This window comes from Pagrus major, chromosome 21, assembly GCF_040436345.1.
Source record: "Pagrus major chromosome 21, Pma_NU_1.0".
In the NCBI taxonomy this organism is placed as follows: Eukaryota; Metazoa; Chordata; class Actinopteri; order Spariformes; family Sparidae; genus Pagrus; species Pagrus major.
The window spans coordinates 15,525,285-15,547,113 of record NC_133235.1 but is presented as its reverse complement, the minus strand read 5'-3'; the positions used below and the strand labels follow the sequence as shown (position 1 = coordinate 15,547,113).

General features: G+C 39.0%; 1 protein-coding gene across 1 annotated transcript in view; it reads right to left on the bottom strand.

Annotated features, from left to right (window-relative positions):
• The window catches only part of piezo2b (piezo-type mechanosensitive ion channel component 2b), a 72,670-nt gene extending 54,896 nt beyond the window's left edge, over positions 1-17,774 (bottom strand). The window contains exons 1-5 of the mRNA XM_073492068.1: positions 17,662-17,774; positions 10,808-10,850; positions 6,783-6,945; positions 4,296-4,560; positions 3,080-3,293 (exon numbers count right to left, since the gene is read on the bottom strand). Of these exons, the coding sequence (XP_073348169.1) occupies positions 3,080-3,293; positions 4,296-4,560; positions 6,783-6,945; positions 10,808-10,850; positions 17,662-17,746 (770 nt within the window). The 5' untranslated portion in view covers positions 17,747-17,774. The remainder of the gene's footprint in view (positions 1-3,079; positions 3,294-4,295; positions 4,561-6,782; positions 6,946-10,807; positions 10,851-17,661) is intronic.
• Positions 17,775-21,829: the final 4,055 nt, after the last annotated feature.

Sequence of the window (21,829 nt, the reverse complement as noted above, 5' to 3'; positions counted from 1 at the left end):
CACAGTGCAGGGACGGCACATGATGAAACAGGCTGCCTGTTCATTTTAAGAGCTATCAATGAAGAATCCACCCTAAACTCTCTACATTTAGGACTTCAAATACCAAAATAAAGAGCTTGTTTCCAAAATTAGAAATGTTTAAAAAGTGTTTAAAACAATTATACCCACGTTCCCTTATTTACTGCTAGAAAGTAAACAAAGCAAATTTACAAGTTTCAAAGATTTTTAGTGATATGAGCTTTCCAGTATTTTAGAGACCCAAAGAGGTGAAAATATCTGGTGTTTTCCAAATATTTAGGATATTTAGAGGGCTGTAGAGGTGTGTGCATACGTGGTAACTATTTTCTGATATCTATTTATTTTTGATAACTATTTTATTCTATTTTGCAAAAGAATCAAGTGATGACAATCTTTTTAATATCTTATACTTAGTAACCATTTTTGTTTTGACTATTTTATTCTATTTTATACATTTTAATCTATGTTATTATCTTCTGCACTACGCAGTTGTGTGGCACTGTATACGTTTTTTATGAACTTCAGGTATCTTTAGATTCCCAAATAGGTGAAAGTATCTAGTATTTCACCAGAATTTTTTTTAAAAAGTATACACTTTTCTGTTAAAAACTCATTTGGTGAGCTCTCAGATTATCTTGGTACCCTCTGGGGGGGTCATCACCCCGACTCAGATGCTTCTACACCTACTGTAAAGTTACTACAGCATTCACAGTTTAAACAGACTATTATTGACTGTGTGGGTGGCGTTAGAGGGGTCCATTCATTGTAATGAGTGTGTTTTCTAACGAGAAGCCCGTCGATGCAGCCTTGTAATCACACCTTATCTGCCATCTGAACCAGGAGAAGGATGAGGACGACACAAGGTTTGTCCAAGGCAGTTTCAGCTATACATAGCTGTAAATAGCCTCAGTCCTGACACACAGCAGCACAGCTTTCAAATGAGAAACCGTGAGATCAATAAAACCCTGCAACACCAAGGGCAATGAGACAACAGCTACAGTGAGACAGCAGCAGAGATACCTAAGGATTCAGTTGAGTAATAGAAGTACTGAACAGCAGCATGGTGTACGTCATTTCTTCTTAATTTACAACCCTGATTCCAGAAAACTGGGATGATGTGTAATGCATAAATAAAACAAATATGTTTGCTAATCCTTTTTGACATATATTTAATTTTTTACCTCATTAACGTCATCGATTTCTTTAAATATATGCATCCTCAGTCGTTGCAGGGATGTGGTGAGATTCACCACTTTGTGAAACAAATGATTATATGGAGGATATTACTACATGGGCTCAGTGAACACAGTTGTTTGCAAATGACTGCATGTTGTTGGGTTTTTTTTGTTTTACACAGTGTCCATACTGTTGGTACATTCATGTGTTTTACTCATAGTGCCATAGTGCAGGTAGAATACGATTTGTGAGTTTTACACACTGTATTTGCTGTTTTATATTTTGGCTATGTGACAGTTGTTGCTGTGAATAAATAAATATTCATGTTTTTACCTCCCTGAGAGCAGTCATGTTTGAAGTCTCATGTGGCTGCCTGTTACTTGGCAGGATGTCTCAAAACTGTCTTTAACACGTTTAAATGAAGTTAGGCAACAGACTAGTGAATATACTGTAGAATAAGTTGATAATGTGTGTATAATATCATGTGGATTCAGACGTTCTTCTGTGAGGATGCAGATTGTAACGTCCCTCGTCTCATCCTCCCAGTCTCCTCATGGTGGCCACTAAAAACACAAAAAATGTGAATGGCCCTCTCTGGAGCCAGTGTTTTGTTTGTCTGTTATGGATCTTATTAAGTTGCACTGCTATGCTATCTTTCTGTCATAATAAAGTGGCATTAAAAAAACAAAACATGATTAGAATTTCCTCATGTACGTGTATTTTTGTGAAGATTGACACCCAAAAGGAGATTAAATATTTCTTAACGTTGTCTTAAATATAATATAAAATGTAGAAGATTGTTATTCAATAAAGTTTTATTTGACAGATTTGGGTGCCAGTGAGACTTTGATGGTAGAATAAAAGTATAAAAATATACATTATCTGTGTTAATAGATATAGTAATTAATTATTCCAAACGATAAGAACGCTGTCATCTAAAATGGCAAAATGTTCTTCCTCTCCTGCTGCTGCACACACATCACTTTTGTGTCGAGCACCTAGGACGGCAGCCTTGATGTGTAATTTTTAGTAATGAGTAAATAAACAGCATTCTTTGCATTCCAGGTTGTCAGTCAAACACAATGAGCTTAGTGACTTTCTGCCACAGAGTCTGTATTCATTACATCTGTGACTAACGTATGTTGGCAAGAGGTGCAACAATGTGGCTTTACTCAACCACAACGTTCCACCGCTGCAGCCACAGACAGCTGATTGTCTCCTCTCTCATGCATAATAAAACAACGCTGGTTGTAGTGAAGAGCCTAAAAGCTCTGCTTCGGATATCGATGTGCTGTGAGTAGGAGTTTGATACATCTCCCCTCCAGCTGCGTTTGCCTCCTCCTTTGCCTTCTTGTTTGTAACAATAGTAAATATTTATTATCATTTAAACAAACTTGCCTTGGGCGCAATATATATCGCTGAGTCAAAGGAGCTCTGGCTGCTGAGCTCTGTCATCACACCATGTATTTTCACATTATTAAGGAGCCAGACAGCATTAGTGTGGGCGTGTGCTGTTTAACAAGATTTAAACAATTCATCAAAGAGGCAGGAAATCTAATGCTGGTAAGATACACTTCTTTCAGATTGAATCATGGCTCACTGCTGTGCTCGAGACAGTTGGTATTTTCTTCTTAAAGTTTGATGAATCTGCTTCTTTAGGCAGAATGTAAGTCAAGTGTACAAACAAAGTTTAAACTGAGAAAATCATGCAAATCTGTTGTATCCTATTAACCAGAGATATTGCAAATGTAATCACTTTTTAATTTAGACTGATGAGAAAAATAAGATGTCAAATATTTTAACCTTGCACCTACACTGAAAAATAAGAAACAAAAAATTTAAGATCACAGGTGAGATACATGATTTTGACTTTTTGATGTCTTACACTATGAAGCTGTCGCCTGGAGGGATGGACTCCTGGAAGAACTGGAACTGGTAGAGGTAGAGGACAATGAGGTGTCCAGCGCTGAAGATGGCCATCAGGACACACATGCAGCTGAAGATGAGTGTGTCAAAGGTCCGGCAGAGGGACCACCAGGTGCACAGGAACAGAAAGATGAGGAAGTAAACAGCCGAGGTCACTGAGGGCAGCATGATGCCTGCAAACACACAAACGGGTACAAAGTCAGAGGACTGTGTAGAACAAAAAGTTTGAACCCACTGTCAAGCATGTTTTCCTTTTGAAAAAATACACATTGTTTATTATTACTGTTTTTTGCTGATGTTACAGATTATGTGTAAGAACACCTTGTATCATCTTTCAACCGCTTTTAGAAAACTGTGTCAACTACAGTCTGAAAATCAAACCCAAACAACTAATAAGAGGCCAACTTTGTGAATACGATGTGACTTTTCATTTTCTTTCTTGCAGCTGTGGGATTTTATCGAATGTTCATAGCTTCTGTTCAGGTTTATGGGTGAATCTTCAAAAGTCGTCAGATTTTATGATCTCATTCTCTTTCATCTCTCAATTTGAAAGTGATTCATCAGAGTTTTGTTTTAATTAAATCAACTTTCTTGAGAATGAATATAACTAGTCAGTTTTGTCAACATAAATACATGTAGGCAGCAGGCTAATCCGATAAAGGCGTAGAATAATGAAGTAATAGTAATCAAGCTCAAATTAAAGTGTTTTGCAAAATCTAAACAGTTTGATGTAGCTGACAATCATCGTGCAAAGGATGGGGAATTTTGCCTGATCTGGAAAAACATAAATAAAATCAACTCTCTTTGAACATGTAATTCAAGGCTCTGTCAGATTTGTGCTAGACCGCCTCATTAAAACAGGTGCATGCTTCCTTTGGCAGCAAGCAGAGAAAACAGTTTGAATCACACGAGACAGAAACAATCCTATGCAGCCACCACTAGAATCTTATTCTGTGACTAGCAAATAAATCAGACAAAAAACTACAGTATTCTCTGTAAAAGACTGCCTTTCTTAAGCAATCTGTAATCATTTTCATAGATTACTGATATATTATGAATTGAAACCTATAGCTGATTAATCAATACATTAATCAATTAATCAATACATCACCTAAATATACAAATGATGATGCTATAAGATGAACATTTATCACACAGCATGCAGAGCTGCTCACCTGTCATGCCCAACAAGATGGTGACCACCACCTGCCCAGCAGTGGTGATCAAGTTCCCGATAATCTCCTTCACCTTGGACGCCACCTCCGCCACAATCCGCAGGATTTTACTCTTCATGCTCTCCTTCGCCTCCTCTTCTTCCTCCCCCTCCTCCTCCTCCTCTTCGTCCTCGTCCAGCTCCTCGTCCTCCTCGGCCTCGTACCCCGCTTCGAAGTCATCCTCCAGCAGGATGTTGTCGTCCAGGCTCAGCTTCTCCTCTTCCTCCTTTGAGGCGGATTACAGTGACACATTTCAGGATTGAATGATGAATAGTGCAGTGTGGAGGTCAGAGCTCTCCATGGTGCTGAAAGCAGTTTTCTACAGGTAGCTGGACTCCAGCTGGGAGTGTGTTTGAGCATATTTAACGTCATATTTAAACATATATGTGCTCTGTGTGGCTGTTTGTGTTTTCCTCTGGAACCACATGTTCTCTGTTCTTTCTTCGCTCTGACCAACTAAGTGTCCCTCTTTAACTTCATAATAACAACTGAGCTGTGATTCATATAAAACACATAAGACACGAGACAAAGAAAGTGGCGGGTGGTACGAACCCTGTTTTGAATAAAAAGCTCAGATGGCTCACTGACGGAAATAAAGGCCCGAACACAACGCAGGCTCTACAGATGATTTCCTGGTGTTTCTCAGTAATGGGGAGCGGTGCCATCTGTGCCAGCATGAGCAGTGCAGTCGAAGTGAAAGTGAATGTGGATTTAATTAACACTGAGTCATAAAGAGGAGGGAGGACCTGCCAGGGGATGGGGGATGTATTCCAAGTCATCAACACTCACAGGGAACTCTATTCAAACTCCTGCTCACGCAAACTCAATGTGGACATTACACACAGAGCAGGAGAGACGACTGTCCACTCTACTGGTCACTTCAGCAAGACAGCTGAACAAAATCTGATCAGTTGTGACTTCCAGCAGGTGGTACTTTTTGGTTGCTTACATGACATGACAAATATTAACTGTCAGAGACCTGAACTCTAGTCTGGAAATTAGTTTGTGTACATTTGTGGTCGTCTGAGGTGTTTGGAGAAAGTTACACCAACTAAGTTGAGAATTTTCCTCTTTACATTTATAAAAACATTCTCATAAAGATGGACATAATGTCAGCTTGTATACATCTTTTTATATGGTTTATCTTAACAAACGCTAACCAACATCGTTTTTACTCGTCTACATCAAATTAGGGCTGAAATAATAAGTACGAAAAATCTACAAGACTGCTTTTAAAACCACAACATCTGCTCACTGTGATTTTCTTTTTCATTGCTTCCCCCATTTTGGCTTCTTTCCATTGTTTTTTCTGACAATCACTATTTCTGGCTTCTGTTCACCTGGAAACCTCACGTGTTGGAAACTGCCTTACTGTCACGTTACTTCCAACCACCAGCCTTGAGCTGTCATGTTACTAATCTTAGCTACAGTATAAAAGGAAATATAACAGGGATATTAATAACTTAAATGACAAGTGCTTATTTGGGTTTTAAAAAGTAGTGAAACATTATTTTCTTCTAGTTATGTGTTTATTTTGTTCAGGTTTATGTTACTTTTCCTATCTGTGTGACATTTAATGTCATAGTATACTAATCTTTTTTGTGGAAAACTAAATATTTGTAATCAAATCGTTGCCAATAGTTTATATTTATCTATACTCTTTCTAATCAAAACTGGAATGGGGGGTATATAAATGTCCTCATTAAAGTGCTATTAATCTTTTAATTCTATTAAATCACATTGAAAAATATCTTAAATATCCTTTGAGGCACACTATTAACCTGTTTGAAATTTTGCTACCAAAACTTTGTCAGATATGTTCATTATATATCGTTGGTAATTTATCAAGAAAGAATACGACACATTGGCAGTTTACTGCTTCACAACATGTTACGCTTTTGGGTTTTTGACTAGTGGTTGGACAAAACAAGTTATTTAAGTCACCCTGACATTTTTTTAGGGCTGAAACTAATGATTACTTTTATTGTCGATTAATCTGTAGATCATTTTTTCAATTAATCAATTAGTTGTTTGTAGAAAAATGCAGAAAATGGCGGAAAAATGGCAATCAGTGCCCAAGATGACATCCTCACATGTCTTTTTTTGTCCACAGCACAAAGATATTCAGTTTACTGTCATAGTAGGAGTAGAGAAACCAGGAAATATTCATGTTTAAGAAGCTGTAACCAGAGAATTTTGACTTCATATTCTTTAAATATTCTCAAACCGATTGATTATTAATTGATTGATTATTAAAATAGTTGAAGATTAATCTAATAGTTAACAACTCACTGATTAGCTGTGTAATGTTTCACTATTTCTACAAAATTTATAAAAAATGAATTGTAAAAAAAAATAATGGCCAGATTAATCTACCATTTCTACAGACAGACAGACAGACAGACAGACGGATTAGATAGACTGCGTGTCACCACAAATAAAACTCACTTGTTCCTCTGATTCAAAGTCGGTATTGTACTGGGCCATGTCCTCAGGCGGCCTCTTCTGGACCAGACTGCGACACAGGAGCCAGATGGCCAAGCCAGCCACGAACATGCCGATGTCAGGGATGAAGACTCGGATGCCGTTCCCTGCATCTGCACCAATCACACTGGGGACAAACAGAAAACAGAGGATACACACTGACAGAAAGCAGACACTCGTTTCCTGAAAGTAGGGATGAATCCCAATGAGATCTCCCAAATATTGTGATTTGAAATAATCTCGAAGGCTTTGATCGCAACCAAATGACGGAAAATGGGACAGAGTACAACAAACTTAACTGTGCGTGGTCGATCGCTTCTAATATGAAACAGTTTTTCTAAGAAATCCAGGGACTTGGGGTCGCTCGTTTAGTTCACTTGGATAAAGCCCACAAGTAGTTTGAATCTGGCCGAGGTTATTTGTCACATGTCACCTCTCTCTGATTGTCTCCCTAAAAGCCAAAAATGGTTCAATAATCTTGAAAACAATACATATTCTTGCATTTTTCCTACAGTCTATGTTCACATAGACTGAACAGCACTCCAGTTCATGTGAAGGGACATTATAGCAGCAATTATATCTCCCAGAAAGCACTACCTGTTCACATGAACGCATGGGAATCTGGCTTTTTCCGTGACTCAACTGCTCTTTTAATATGTGTTGTGTTGAATGCTTCAGCTTTTATATGGAGTACCACCCACTTTAATGAAATGCTGGTTTTAAACGTATCCCCGTTAACAAGTGAGTGAAATTCCATTCAAACAAAAAGGCCATGAGAGTGTGGTACTTTTCGCTAACTGAACTGTGAAAAAAACATGTTTACTCCCTTGAAAATTGCATCCTTTGTTCATAATAAGGTGGTGTGAACAATAAGCCCGCTTTTTCCCCATTAAACCACATAAAATAAAGTAAAAAAAGGATTGGAAGTGCTTTAGATTTTTCACATAATCACACTATCTGAAATCTCTTGTGTGCAGATGATAATAAATCATAAACAAATAATATGCATCCCTGTTCTGGTCTACAGAGTGTGTGTTTTTCATTAATCCAATAAAACATGACATTGTTTGAAGTGTTGTGGTCATATCGCTGTGAGCAAACAAAGCTTTTGTAACATTTGGTATTTGATTAGTCTGCTCACCTCTAACTAAATACCCAAAGAGTTGTTCAAACAGGAAGCAAAACAGAGGCAGCCAACTGTTTCCATGACAGCTACAGTAACGTCAGGCTTCAAATGATCCTGCGAGATGCATTTGTGCAGCCTGAGGGCCAGTTTTATGAGGTGTCATGATTGCGTGTACAATTAAAGCAAATAAAAATTGTCCTTGAAATGGCTAACAGCTTTCAAAACCTTTTAAAACTCACTTTTATCATCCAAACCAATTTCTATTTCAGTTTTACAGCAATCACACTGCATCCTGTGTTTGGCCACCAGAGTGTTTTCTTTACATTTCCAGCTGATCTCCAAGAATAATTAAAACTGTTTACAATAAACAAACTGTATTGGTGATTCTGCTGCACAGGCTGCTGAGAAAAAAGCTGACCAAATGTTTGGATGGAGTTATGAAGCGAGTGGTCATTTCAAACACAACCAATCTCATCCTGGCCTTGAATGGATATAAAGCTTATAAAAGTTAACAAGTTGAAAACAGAGTGCTAATCAACACGATGGAAAACGCTCAGTCAGATAAATAGTTGGGCCTCTGGCTGCCGCTGTTGGCGAGTTTAATCTAATCAAGGACGTCTGTTTCCATGTGCTTTATTGTTGTGAAGCTTTGTGCATCCTCACGTGGATGAAAGAGATGGAAACTGTCAGAGCCAGACGAGACTGAGCCAGCAACTTTAATGACTCCTACTTTCCCCTGCTTATCATGTGAGAGAATTACAATAACATTAGCAGTGCTAAGACCCGTCTTCACTGGCTCAGACCGCAGGGGTAATTACTCATGAGGCTTCAGCGAAAAACTACAAATACGGAGAGCGAAAATCTTTTCTCAACCATATAAATATTTGGTATTTATAAAGGATTTGAAAAGGTCAATCTGGAGGAAACTAAAACACACAACAGCTGTGAATTCTCTCTAAACTCCTATAAATCAGACCGGAGCACTGCATTTTTCTCCATATAGGCAGTAAAAGCATCCACTCGTGCAGCAAATGCAGCTGTAAACATTGTATATACTGTATATGATGCTCAACACAAACAGGTAAATGCAGGCGGGATAAAATGTTTATGGCTCTACTTCCGCCACTTACAGTATACTATCCACCGAGGGCTGTTGAGTACTGGAAAAAGGATGTGGCTGAGTTTGGACATTCCCGTACTTAGGAAACCACATCTAACATGATCATGGGGGTGTGAGGAGACAGACACAGCAGCAAAAGCTTTGAAAAATAGGCCCGTCCACTGATTGTCAGACATAACCGGGTTTCGTGCTCATCAAGAATCCACACGGGGACAGGTTAGGAGCATTTATAAACCTTGTCAGATGATGAGCCTGCGTGGCTAAATGCAGAAAGTGGTGTTTAATGTTATTGTGGCGTTGCTATATTGAGGATACTATTAACAGACAAATACAGTGGAAGAGAAGCACATGTCTGATCTTTGACAGGTGAGAAAAAAATGTTTTTTAAACACTTTTTCTTTTAAAAATCAAGCAGGATATTCCGTTCCATGGTATAAAGGTTGTCAGCCGTCCCTTTCATCAACAAGCGGTCACTGACTATGTTTACATGGACACTGATTTTCCTCCACTAATTAGAATATGACAATATTCCGAATTTGATCCGGGTCATATAAACAGCATACTCTGTTTGGGTATTCTGAATTCATCCTTATTTTCAATGCCAAATATGCGTCTCAAATTGGGTTTTTGTTGCTGTTTGTGACACATGGCCTCTTCGATCAGCTCCATGCATGTATCAACATCGACCTTTTGAATGTTAATGGTTGAACAAATGAACGAAGGAAGCTGTGATTGTTAATCAGAGTATGCACAGCTGCATGTAAAGGGGAATACTTGTTGAATTTTAGTAGTCATTAAATACCCCCAAAAAGTGAAAGCAATATAGGTGGGATCATATACATTATTATAATATTTATGTAGCCTTCACACCGGTGGTATATTTTTATACAAAGAAAGGAATAACTTCATGTATTACATTTGCCGAATTTAGAAGAAGAACCAGATGATGGGGCTGATTTGCCACCATCTCAAATCACACAGGGGTAGATCTGATCTCATGAGGATAACAAAAATGCATCAAAAATACCTACAGCAAGATCCATTAATTTATTATCTGGATAATGTATCCGGATATAAATCCCATTTTAATACCTGGTATGAGGCAGGTGTAATGTAGCCTGGAGCAACCTGGAGATTGCAGAAAATTCAACTGGCTCTGAGAGGCTGTTTACTAACGAGCCGGGATCTGATTGGACCAAACCCCCATCATGCCTGTCAGAGCTGGAGATGCTGCATGAATGCAGTGATGATGCAACAGCTTTCAACACGACATAACATAGAAAATGATTGTTCAAACAAATCTTTGTTCAACAACTGAAGTTAAAGTCCACCTTCCGCTGTTAGAAGGCTGAATATCCTACCATGATAAAATATTAAATATTGTCTTTTTCAGAAAATGGACAAAAACTGGGATATTTTCTGCATGTAAACATGGTCACTGAGCTGAGTCCTACTGCTGAAAAAGCCTGTGGATTTCCCAATTGGGAGAAAGATTAATGCTCAGTTAAACTAAATCAATACTTGCATTTTTTTATGCTGCTGCTTGATCACCAGGACAGATGTTATTTATATTATATTATATTTATATTGTGTTTTTGACAGGGATATAAATCCTGGATCTCAGCAAGCTTGCTATATGAATCATAAAATAAAATAAAGAAAGAAATATGCTGTCAAAATGTAAAGCAGTGGCATTATTAGGTGAACAAGTGAGTGGATTTGCTCTGAAAGTGTTTATCTTACCTCTCAAAGCCAATTTGTCTGATGGATTTCTCCCACGTGGAACCTGGACAAAAACATGAAGTCAGTTAGTGAATATTGATATTGTTTGGAAAAGAAATAAACCTCAACGCCTTTAATAAGACTTTTATATGAAGTCATTAAAAATAAATGTGTTACAGGTGGTCAAACAGCTGCTGAGATGACGATTTCCATCACTGTATGCAGAATATATCCAATAACTGCTGTTTATTGTTGCCTATTGTTACAATATAAAGAATGAAGATCTAGTCTGTAAAATAGCTGTTACTCTGCAATAGAAGCAGTAATAAACCCTTCAAAAACCTGCTTTAAATCATTGTAAGAGCCAGAATATTTTTCAATTCGGATGATATTTCATTTTCAGGTGAAGGAAAACAATCATTCTTTCCGTGCTCACTGTTGAGATAACCTACAGGGAAAAACAAGAAAATAAGAAGCTTTGTTTCCACAGCTTGGACTGGTTGAAGAGTTCCTGAACGTCACTCCAGTGCTCAGAGAGAGATTTCCAGGTATTCAACTGGCCGCTAAGAAGAACAGCAGAAGGTTGACTGGCCTTTGTTCTGCTTCCAGAGAAAACACAACATCAGCTTGTGACTCGAGGATCTCGACGCAATGACATATCGATATATCCGGCTGTTTTGTCAGCGTATTAGGGGACTAATTAGGTGCCGAGCTCCTCCTCTGAAGTTTCTGGTTCATTCTCCAGTGAGGAGAGTGAAGATGTTAAACACACTTCAGTGACAGCTCTCGACTCATACAAGTGTAACTCAGAACAGACAGCAGAGGAAGAGCTTCATCAGAATAACTTCTATCTATTATCTGTTTGTGCAAACTTTTTCTACTCTCAGAGGAGTATTATATCAATTCTTGAATTACAAACTGGCGTATAAAAGAAAGAAAAAATACTAAGTCATTATTTTGGGATGAAGGCTCTCTAATATATAGAGGATGGAGAAGGTAAAAAATATTCTTAATGAGCTGCTATCTACAGAGGCAAGCATTGAAAAGTACTATTGATCTTTTGTAGAAGTAAGTGTCACATTGAAAAGCTTTATTTGCTAATGGAAGATACAGTGTGAAGCAGTAAACAACTGTCAAAGATAAGACAAAAGATATTCAAGCTTTTCTCCTAAATGAAACACACACAGTATCCAGTAAAGGAATGAGTCACACTATTATGCACTTCGTCAAAAACCGGAAAGAGTCTCTGAATTCCACTCAAGGTGAATTAAACGTTAATGGATTGTCAGTAAAAAGCCTGTTGTTTCGTTATTACTCATCAGTGACAAAAATAGCTGCAGGAACAGCTTCAGTGCCGCAGATGTTTTGTGTGTTATGTGGCTGGGGCATATTCAGAGGAGGAGAGTGTGGAGTTTCAGCGGTCAGTGGATCATCTGTGATGGGAGGAGCCCACATGACTAACCTCTGACATGACCTCTGACAGCGAACACTTCACTCACAATCCTCCCCCGACTGAACTGCTAAGACACTGGCAGAATAAATCGCCCTCCACATATCTGCGCCCAACTCCAAGCACATCTATTGTGAGCTAGTTGACTTGACTTCCAGTCAATATCAACTCTTTGACCCAGCGGACTAAATATATGCATATTGGGTATGACTTTCGTGAATGGGTTACTGTTATGTTTTAGTGTCTAATTATAAAAATGCTGCAGTCAAAGAACAAGAAAGTGATGACAGATGCAGGCTTGATGTATTTTACAAAAGGAAAATAACAATCTTGGACAATAAAAAGCATCTGCACACACTCAGCAAGAGGTTGCTGTAGTACAACAGTTTAAAAGAACATCACTTGATTAGCCGTAATGCAGAAACACTTGCGTGCGCTAAACATCAAGGGAATTGTAGTCCTAAGTGTAGTGGACTACAAAGATAAAGACACAGTGACACAAGTGTTCTTCATTAAGGCTAATCGAGTGGAACTTTTCACTGTGCATGTTTTTGGGCTGATTCGTTAGCGACTCAATGTGTCATTTACAAGCCAAAGAATCTTAAATGAACATAGTGACTAGCATCCCAGAAACTCTCGCAGGAGGAGATCAGGTCTGCTGATGTTGTTGTAATCCCTAATAATCACCCACAGAGGTTGATAAAGGTCCTAGATTACTTAAGGCCCCATTTAAATCTTCAAATAGAAACTCTTCAGCTTGAAATGTCAGCCCAGTGACCTCAGGCAAAACAGAGTCTGTTTCAGTAAATCCCAAATCCAAACATCTGTAACACCTAACTTCACTCAGCCCAAACTGAGCTAACAGGTGTTAAGAGGAAACCCATCCTGTGTCTGATATCACACACAAGGAATGCCAGAGGTAAAGTCAGGCCAGTATGGTCCATAGGATGCAGTACAGTCTGAACTCAGCATGAAGACTTCTGGAAAAGACTGTGAGAGTTTCTGCCCATCGAGGCGAGGCCGCTTTCCACCCCAGCTGAGCACCAAAAATACCTGTCCTCAGACTTTATGTGAACATCATAAAACACCCTTTGTACTTGCTGGGCCGTTAACTTCTCAGCACAGCATTTCTTTGCACCCTCTCTTCTATCCCTGGAACTTAATGCCAGTTGCCCTTTTCCGCAGAGTGGTGATATGCAGCGTCAACATTTTAGCACGTCATGAGTATAATCGGACAATCAGTGAGCGCATTTGGGGAACGGTGGACGGGGCAAGTGTGGATAGCGAGGTCAACGATGCTGTCTACAGGACTTAATGAAGACTATCCCAGAGGAACAGGTCACATAACAGCCTTTCAACAGGCTCAAACGTGCAAATCCTTTTTTTTTTTTGTGGTTTGTTTTAACCTCCTTAGTTGCCAGATGGGCGGGGGTTGCCACTCAAAGACAATAACTGCCAAAAAGTTTAGACAATAACAGGAAGGTATTTTAAGACTCAGCTGAGTGTAATTTTTCTGACAATTAAGTTGACATTATCTGAAATGAAGCGAGCTCCACCCATCTGGTGCTCTTTGGTTAATATAAACCCTCACGACTGTTTGTAAATGCACTTCCCACCATGTCGACTCGGCACAGAGGAATGACAGATAACTCCAAAGGAAGCCGGCAGCCCCAGCTCATCTGGTGACCAGTCACTGACCTGCTCACACAGCTGGAGGTGTTAGCTTTTCTGGAAAGCTTTCCTCATTCATACTCCACTCAGTTTACTGCTCTAATGGTGTATTTGGCTACGGCGAACAGAGGAAATTATGTGAAGTTATCTGGAGGGAGGATAACCGCCTCACCGCAATGCAGGACTCCTTGTTTATGCCTGGCTGCCAAAAGGAAAAGGGTGTCAGGGGGCTAAATGCCTGATATAGAAACCTGAGATAAGGCATTTACTCAGAATGTAGGCAGCGGATCAAGGGGACAAAGAGTAATGTGTGACTTCCTGTTACATATGTAGCCTGAAAATAAAAATAGGAATAGGATGACATTAATTTCAGGAAGTAGAAATCGCAACAACATGGACACAAATCATCACAGAAGCATATATACTATGCATATATATGCATGTCTGTAAAGTAATGTTGTCAGAATCTGCTGTTGAAAAGTTCATACTTTACTCTGCAATACTGACATTTTGTGAATTTTAATGTCATCGCTTTAGCTCCACCAGTTTTTCATCATTTGTGTGTGATGTTATGTCCATGTGCCTCATTAATCGTCAAATGACAGCCAGGATCCACCAGCTGTTCACTATAAAGCAGTTCCTGAGCAGCCCAGTGCTCATACAGGAACTTTGGTGTTAAATGTTGCAGATAATGACTCAAGATGGTAATCATTCAAGTGCCAGTGGAGCTTCATGTTATATAGTCTGAAACAAAACCCTAAATACTTTGAAACGCACATAACCATAGTCCATACTCCGCAGGACGATGGTGCATTCATGTGCCTTGAGTTTATACAGTAATGCAGCCAGAAGCCACATTTTTACAGTGCTGGAGAGAGAAAGCTGGCACTGATTATTATAAGTGTAAGGCAGATTCGTTCAGTCATGACTACAGTGCTAGCTAATATGGTGTTTGTGGGTATTCATTTGAAGCAACCATCTAGATTGAAAAACAAGGCTATTGATATTTTATATTTTTGTTCCTGTTGAAGAATTCTTTAAAAAGCCTCTAAACTTTAAGTCTTTCTGACTGCACTCAAACTCAAGCCCATTTCTTCCTACTGAAGATGTAAAACTTAACAAGAATAAGAATAAGCATTTGCCCTTAGGAACAGCGGAGCTTAGTGCAACATGCTAATATAGGGATGCAAACATGCTCACAATGTTAACATGCTTTTGTTTAGTAGGTATGATGTTTACCATGTTCTTCGTCTTTGCTGAACGTGTTTGCATGCTAACGTTTGCTATTTAGCACCAAATATCAAAATACAGCTGAGACTGATTAGACTGTCATTGTTAAATTTTGATCTGATGGTGGGGCAAGATGCAAAGTCAGAGGATCACCAAAAATGCCAATCCATCCAATAAAATTTGAGATATTCTCACCACAAAACCACAAATCATGGTGGTACTAGAGGAAAAGTTAGGAGATCAATATGAAGTGCTTTTGACGAGATTTCAAAGATTGCGATATAGCCTAAGAATATTGCAATATTATTTTAAGGCTATATCGCCCAGCCCTAGTTTTCAGTATCTTTGAACCATTTTGGTAATAGGCGATTCTCATTTTAACATGTTATCCATTGTTGGATGGGATTGTGTACTTTCTGATCAATCAATCAATTGTTTAACTGGTTGGAATGAGATTAAAGCTTTTCAAAGTGCAAATTATGTTGCAAAGATGCACAAAAATCTGTTGATTTGTTTCACAATTTATGATCCTGTCAATGCAAATAGCTATTCCTTAAATAAACAGGCAGATCAATAGACAGATATTTGGATAATACTCAGATAAATACAGTAGATGGATACAATCTGTGGTCTCATCACACCACGGCTTGATCTGCCAAAGACTGCAGCCCTCGAGACCTCAGTAATAAAGATCTCCTTGAGTGAATATTTAGTCTACCCTCTCTGAACGGCGCTGTGTGTTTCAGCCTGAGGCGATAAGGTCCGTTCTGCCTCCTGAGCAAAGTTGGCTGTAGTTCGATGTTGGAAAGCGACTTACCTCCATTAGAAAGAACAAGTCATTAGAACACAAGGTCAGGGTCTGTCCCGTCTAGACACATTCAAATTTTACAGTATGATACAGAGTTTCATGAGAAGCCCAAGGCTGACTATTAACACCTTCCCAACACTGAGTCAGTAGCTTACAGTGTTTGCTTTACTGGCAGCAAGAATCTCTTTTTTCTACGTCGCCATACGGCACAAGGAAGCTAATTACACTGAGGAATGTGTTAGATTCATAAATCATCATGACGTGACAAAATTCAATAAGAGTAAGGACATTTCTAGAAATTGTGAATCGTTATTAGAGAGCATATTTCCTGCAAATGGAGCATGTCTTCACTTAGTTTTTCTGGATGGAAACTTTCCCTCAGGGAGAGAAAAAAACGACACCTTCTCTGGTGATATACAACTCTGTGACACTGCATCAATGGCCCAGGTCAGAGTTTAAGCACAAAACGGCCTCTGTGATGGATGAGACACACGTGTGCACACAGTCCGTCATGAACATGTGACTCAACAAGTAGAGATCTCGCCATTTTGGTCTTACATGAGTGCTCAGAGAAGAAAGTATTTGAGAAAACCACTAAAGACTAACATTAGATACAGATTTAGGAGCACCTGAAACTGTGAAAAATGTAATGCCACATCGATTGACTGACAACAATTATAATTTGTTTTCCCTAAATTGCACAAAAAGCCACAAAAAAAAATGTTGCTTTAAATCTAAACTTCATTTATACTTCTGCGTAAAGGTGATACGCCATACCTACAGTGGCTATGTGCAACTACACGCTATAACTATGGTGGCTACACCCTCACGTGTGAACTGAAAAAACTGTGTGTACAGTTTGGGCTGCTTGTGATTTCTCCAACAAGTTTCTGATGCCAGAAGAAATTATTATGAGTGTAGGCAGCATGAAGCAAGTTTAAAAAAAGGTTGGTTATCTTCTGCTTTTCAGTGACGAACCCCAAATATGTCGGGTGCCCCTCTACAGCGCTGTTGTTTTGTTACAAGCTTGTTTTGCATGTAGCGGGGCGAGCCTTTGCGTTAAAAATGCCTAAATCCCTGCAAAAGAAAAGGTAAGAGCTGCTGACTAGATTATGAATATGGCGCAGCGTGTAGCTTGCTTGCTCTGAAGTTGTTGCTGTTGTTTCCTGCAGATAGTGAAAGAGAGGAGGATGCCGACTCAAATCGTTAGTCATTGGCAGACTTATACCAGAAGTCCACATCCTGCTATAAAGTGTGAGACAGGATTTGATTTTGTTTTGTTTTTCAATTTTTAATCAAAATGACTTCCTCTTACCTTAACAAAAGTGATTTACCCCATCACACACGAAGAAGGCGACACCCCTCCGGTAATAAACTCTTTGTACAACCATCATCCATCCAATCCACCTTTGTTTGTAGCTAACATTTTGGCAATTTGGTCATATTATTTTCTAGTATATATTCTTTATTATATTTATTATATTTCTTTAGGAGACAGGGTCACAATTTAACCAATTTTAAAAAGTGTAATTTAAATGGTTGATTGTGGCTTTATTAGTCTAATAACATTAATGTCCTCTTGTACGTCGGGCAGCAAAAACTGAAATCAGTCAAGTCCATTCTGCAGCTTCTTTGTGGATTCATGACATGAGTCGCTTTGATTTCAACACAACAGTAGCTTTGGAGCCTCGACCCTAAAGGCTGCGGTGTACTCACAGCTGAAGTTCGAGTTGATGGAGTTTCCTGCCAGGAGGCTGTTGACGGTAATCTGATAGATGATGTGGAGCAGCAGGAAGGACATACTGGTGAAGCAGAGGGACTGCAGCAGACGCCCTGTGTGGCCTGGAGGAGGAGAACAGCTACAGTGAGTTCACCACCACCACTCAGTTTAAGGATTTCCACATGTTATTACTGCCGTACATGCACTGAAACTTGGAAAAGGCTCTTTGCTGGTTATTTGTCGTTAACACAGAGAACTCTGTCTCACACAAGCATGAAATGTTAATCATTTTGGAGCAACATTACAAAGTGTCTGGGATTACTTATGGTGCTTTAAGGGCAGAGCCATGAGGACAAAGATTCATATTCATGTGATCAGCTGTGACGTCTGGAGCTGTTTTGAGTGATTTAGTAAAAATAAAATTTTTTTTAAAAAGGTGAGGGTGAGCGGGAGAGCACCCAAGTAGGATTTTCTGTGGATAACGATACATATCCTGGTTAAGAGCTGGCAAAACTACCAGAGAGCTAAGCTTATTTCTGCTTAAAAGTCAAATAAACATTCTGGTGGACCACAAGACCTCTAATTCTCTCTAAGTCTCTGATTCATCGCGGACCGAGCAAAACCAGCTTTTATACCCGATTTGATTCTTTGGTTTCTGGCTTTGGTGGCTGTTCGTGTTCTCAAGAAATGACTTGGCGCTTTAATGTCGGTAAAGAATACAGCTGTCAGAGGACATTACTGATCCTGGGAGGGAAGGATGAGAGCGGTGTGAGGAGCTGCCACAGCTGCTCCACACATGGCTATTTTATAGTGCACCTACAGGTATTTGGGATAATTTCAGGAGTTGTTATGGTGATAATTCTTTACAGTAGGACTTCTCGGACCCCCTCTTATTGTGAAATTGAAAGTGTTCACCCTCAGGGAGGAGCAAGCTTGATGAGACTCTTCTTCTTTGAGGAAGAAAAATGACATAAATGCCCTGAAAGGTTGAATTGCGCCACACATCTGCACGGTTTGGATGACTGCTTCTGCTCTGGGCAACATCTCCATCTCATTATATTTACTGCATCCTAGCAGGGGAACACATTGCAGTTTTTTACAGCGTGTGGCACAATATCCTGGCAAAGGTGAACCGCTACTGCTGAGCCTCAGGCAATCGAGGGCTAACCTTATCAAATGTGTGCAACAACAGACCACGGCAGGCAAATTAAATGTTGAAGTAAAAACAATTTGAGCTAATTTCCCATTGTAATTCCCAGGGCTTCCACATAGAGGGAAAAGAATGCTTGTAAATACGAGGTATGAGGACTGTTAGCAAGCTTCTGCGTCCAAATCGGTCCTGAGGCTCAGGACAACACAACTGCTCTGGCTCTGTTTCCTTTGTTTCCCATTTGTAACAGAGCATTTTTGTTGTGTGACGGCCATCTGTTTCAGTTGCCTAACGCTCATCTTGAATCAGTATTTTACTTTCAGTCTCTAAACATTGTCCCAGGAGTACTTTTTAAAGGCTTCCAAAACAGAGGGCATTGTTCAATTTTAACGGCTGCTGCTTTTTTCCCTGATCAATCAGAGAACCCATTTGACAACATCAAGACCTGATTTAACCACACGGTTCTGGCAAAATAATAGGCCCTGTTCAGACTTGATATTAATATCCATCCTGAGTGATCCGAGGAGGTATTTGAGATCTGATCGATTAGACCAGATTCGGAGGTGGTCTGGGCTGTATGCAACCACATGCAACATCCCCAGACTCCCTTAAAAAATCACGCAATTTTAGGAGTTTTTGAGTGAGGAGAGGCATAAAAAACTTTGCAAAACAGCTAAAGAAAATTCCAAATCATTCATGCCTTCTTGGAAATTTGGCACGAAATGTAACACATTAAGTTATTTATTTTTTTGTGGTGGCATCGCTGCACCAGCCTCTCTGCTGCTTCGGGTCTAACGTGCATCTCACCTGCCAACATTCAGCAGCTGTTCGAACTCACTATTTCAACTGATTTTACCATTTACACAAATTTTTTGACAGAAGACAACCTTTTATTTACGGTAAACATGTCAAATTTTACAAATACAGTTAACAGCAGCCAATGTAGGTAACCTCCTTGTCAGTCCTCAGGCCAGAAACCCTGTCTATGACTAATGCTTAATATTATTTGAGCCTTCTTGTAAATTCAACAAAAGTTAATAAGCTATTTCTGTCTTGTGTTTAAAACTTTGCATCTGTTTGTCCCTGTGATGTGTGTGGTCAAGTGGTCACAAAATGACAGACAGTGTTAGAGGGGGCCAATGAAATGTTTTGATGTGTTTCTTAAAATGCCTGCTGCCCGTACAAGAGCGACAGTACAAATTTTGTTCACCTCCGCTGAGAACTGAATGCCTTCAAGGAAACGTAGAGCCAGATACTGCAATTACAACATTAGGGAGTAAATCACAACCAACAACAACAAGTTGCATAAGATTTTGTTTGTCTCCAGTTAAGATTAGAAGTCTTGTATGCTGACATATCCTTGGGAAAACCACACTGCTGTGGCTTTTTAAAGCAAATTACACCTAATGAATTATTCATGTACAACATTTGGTTTACATTTACTTTACCAATTTAACTGCCGTATGTCCTTCAAGATCCCACAGTGAAAATGAAACAGACCATCAAAACAAAGCACTGAATTTAGCTCAATCCCTCCTTATTCCCTCTAAAACAATTCAAAAAATGACTCTTTTTTCACAATGAAAAGTGTATCTTTAAGTTTGGACTGTCAGTGTGTGTTCAGAAGTTTTCATACAATTTAAATGTCATATAACACGGCCAGGAGGGAGGAGATACTGCAACTGTCAAGTACAGGACATTATTATCTGCTCAAGATCACAATAACAACATTAATAATTAACATGATCATAATTACTTTAAAACTACTTTTCAAACTAACTCCTTTTCATATCTGATTGTTTCTTTTCATGTGAACTCAGCTTGACAACAATGTACAAATAATGACAAGAAGATTTATGATAAGATATAACAATAGCGAAACCCTTGTGAAAAGCACAGAAACTTATTTTGTTTTATTATCATTGCAGCCAACAAGGTGGCTAAACGTCCGGCCACAGCTAGAGTCACACCAGTGGACATTTTTAAGGACACCTGCAGACATTTTTAGCCATTATCGTGGCATCAAAAGCAGGTGTTTTTTAGGGAGACCTGGAGATATTTCCACCATTGTTTTGTGCGACAGAAGCAGGTGTTTTTTAAGGCGACCTGGGGACATTTCCAGGAAGTCAAACAATCTCCATCTGTGATCATGGCAACCAAAACCATTTTAAGCCAAACCAAGATGTTTTCCAAACCCTAACCAAGTGTTTTTTTGTGCCTAAACCTAACCAGAGCACAAGCACAGCATTGTGACAAGAGAGAAAGACAAAATTCAATTCTGCCGATTGGGCTGTTTATTATTCAATTTAACTATTTGAATGTTATTCATTATTCTCTTATTATTGTTTTTTTTTTATTTTTAATGTTTTTCGGCCTAATTTAAACATCAGGCATCTGTTTGTCTTTTGTTATTTCTCTTGTCAGATGAAAACTCATTTGTTTCTTTGTTGCCAGAATACATTTAAAAATATGAAGAAAGATATCGTTGGAAAACACTTTTCATCCTCGGGTCTACAATCTGAAGTTAAATGGACCTGAGATCTTTTACAGTACATATAAATTGTAACAAAGCTATCACAATCATCCTCAACCACAAACAGCTGTTACTCAATATTTTATACAATTACGTGGCGCCCAAAGTAAACACTTTTTCCTTTAATAATCGGATAAATATTATTATAGTCTCCAAGCATTTTATAATCAGTCAAAACATTTTCCTGTCACAAAGAAATGTCCTCATCCTGTGGCTCCGTCAGCCTGCAGCTCCCCTCGCTGATGACAGACAGGTGAGGCAGACAGATGGGATACGTTGACTGAGGCAGGTGTTTCACTAGAAGAGTATCCCATACTATCTGTGCCTGCGGCAATTTTCATGTGTGATATTTAAGTCTTTTGTGTTTTTTGCTTTTGTACATGATCACTCTGACGTCTGGTGAAAGGTTAGATAAACATAAGCTTGTAAAACATGTATCAGGTCAACTTCAGTTGAAGCAGGAGTTTTTTGGAAAAAAGAG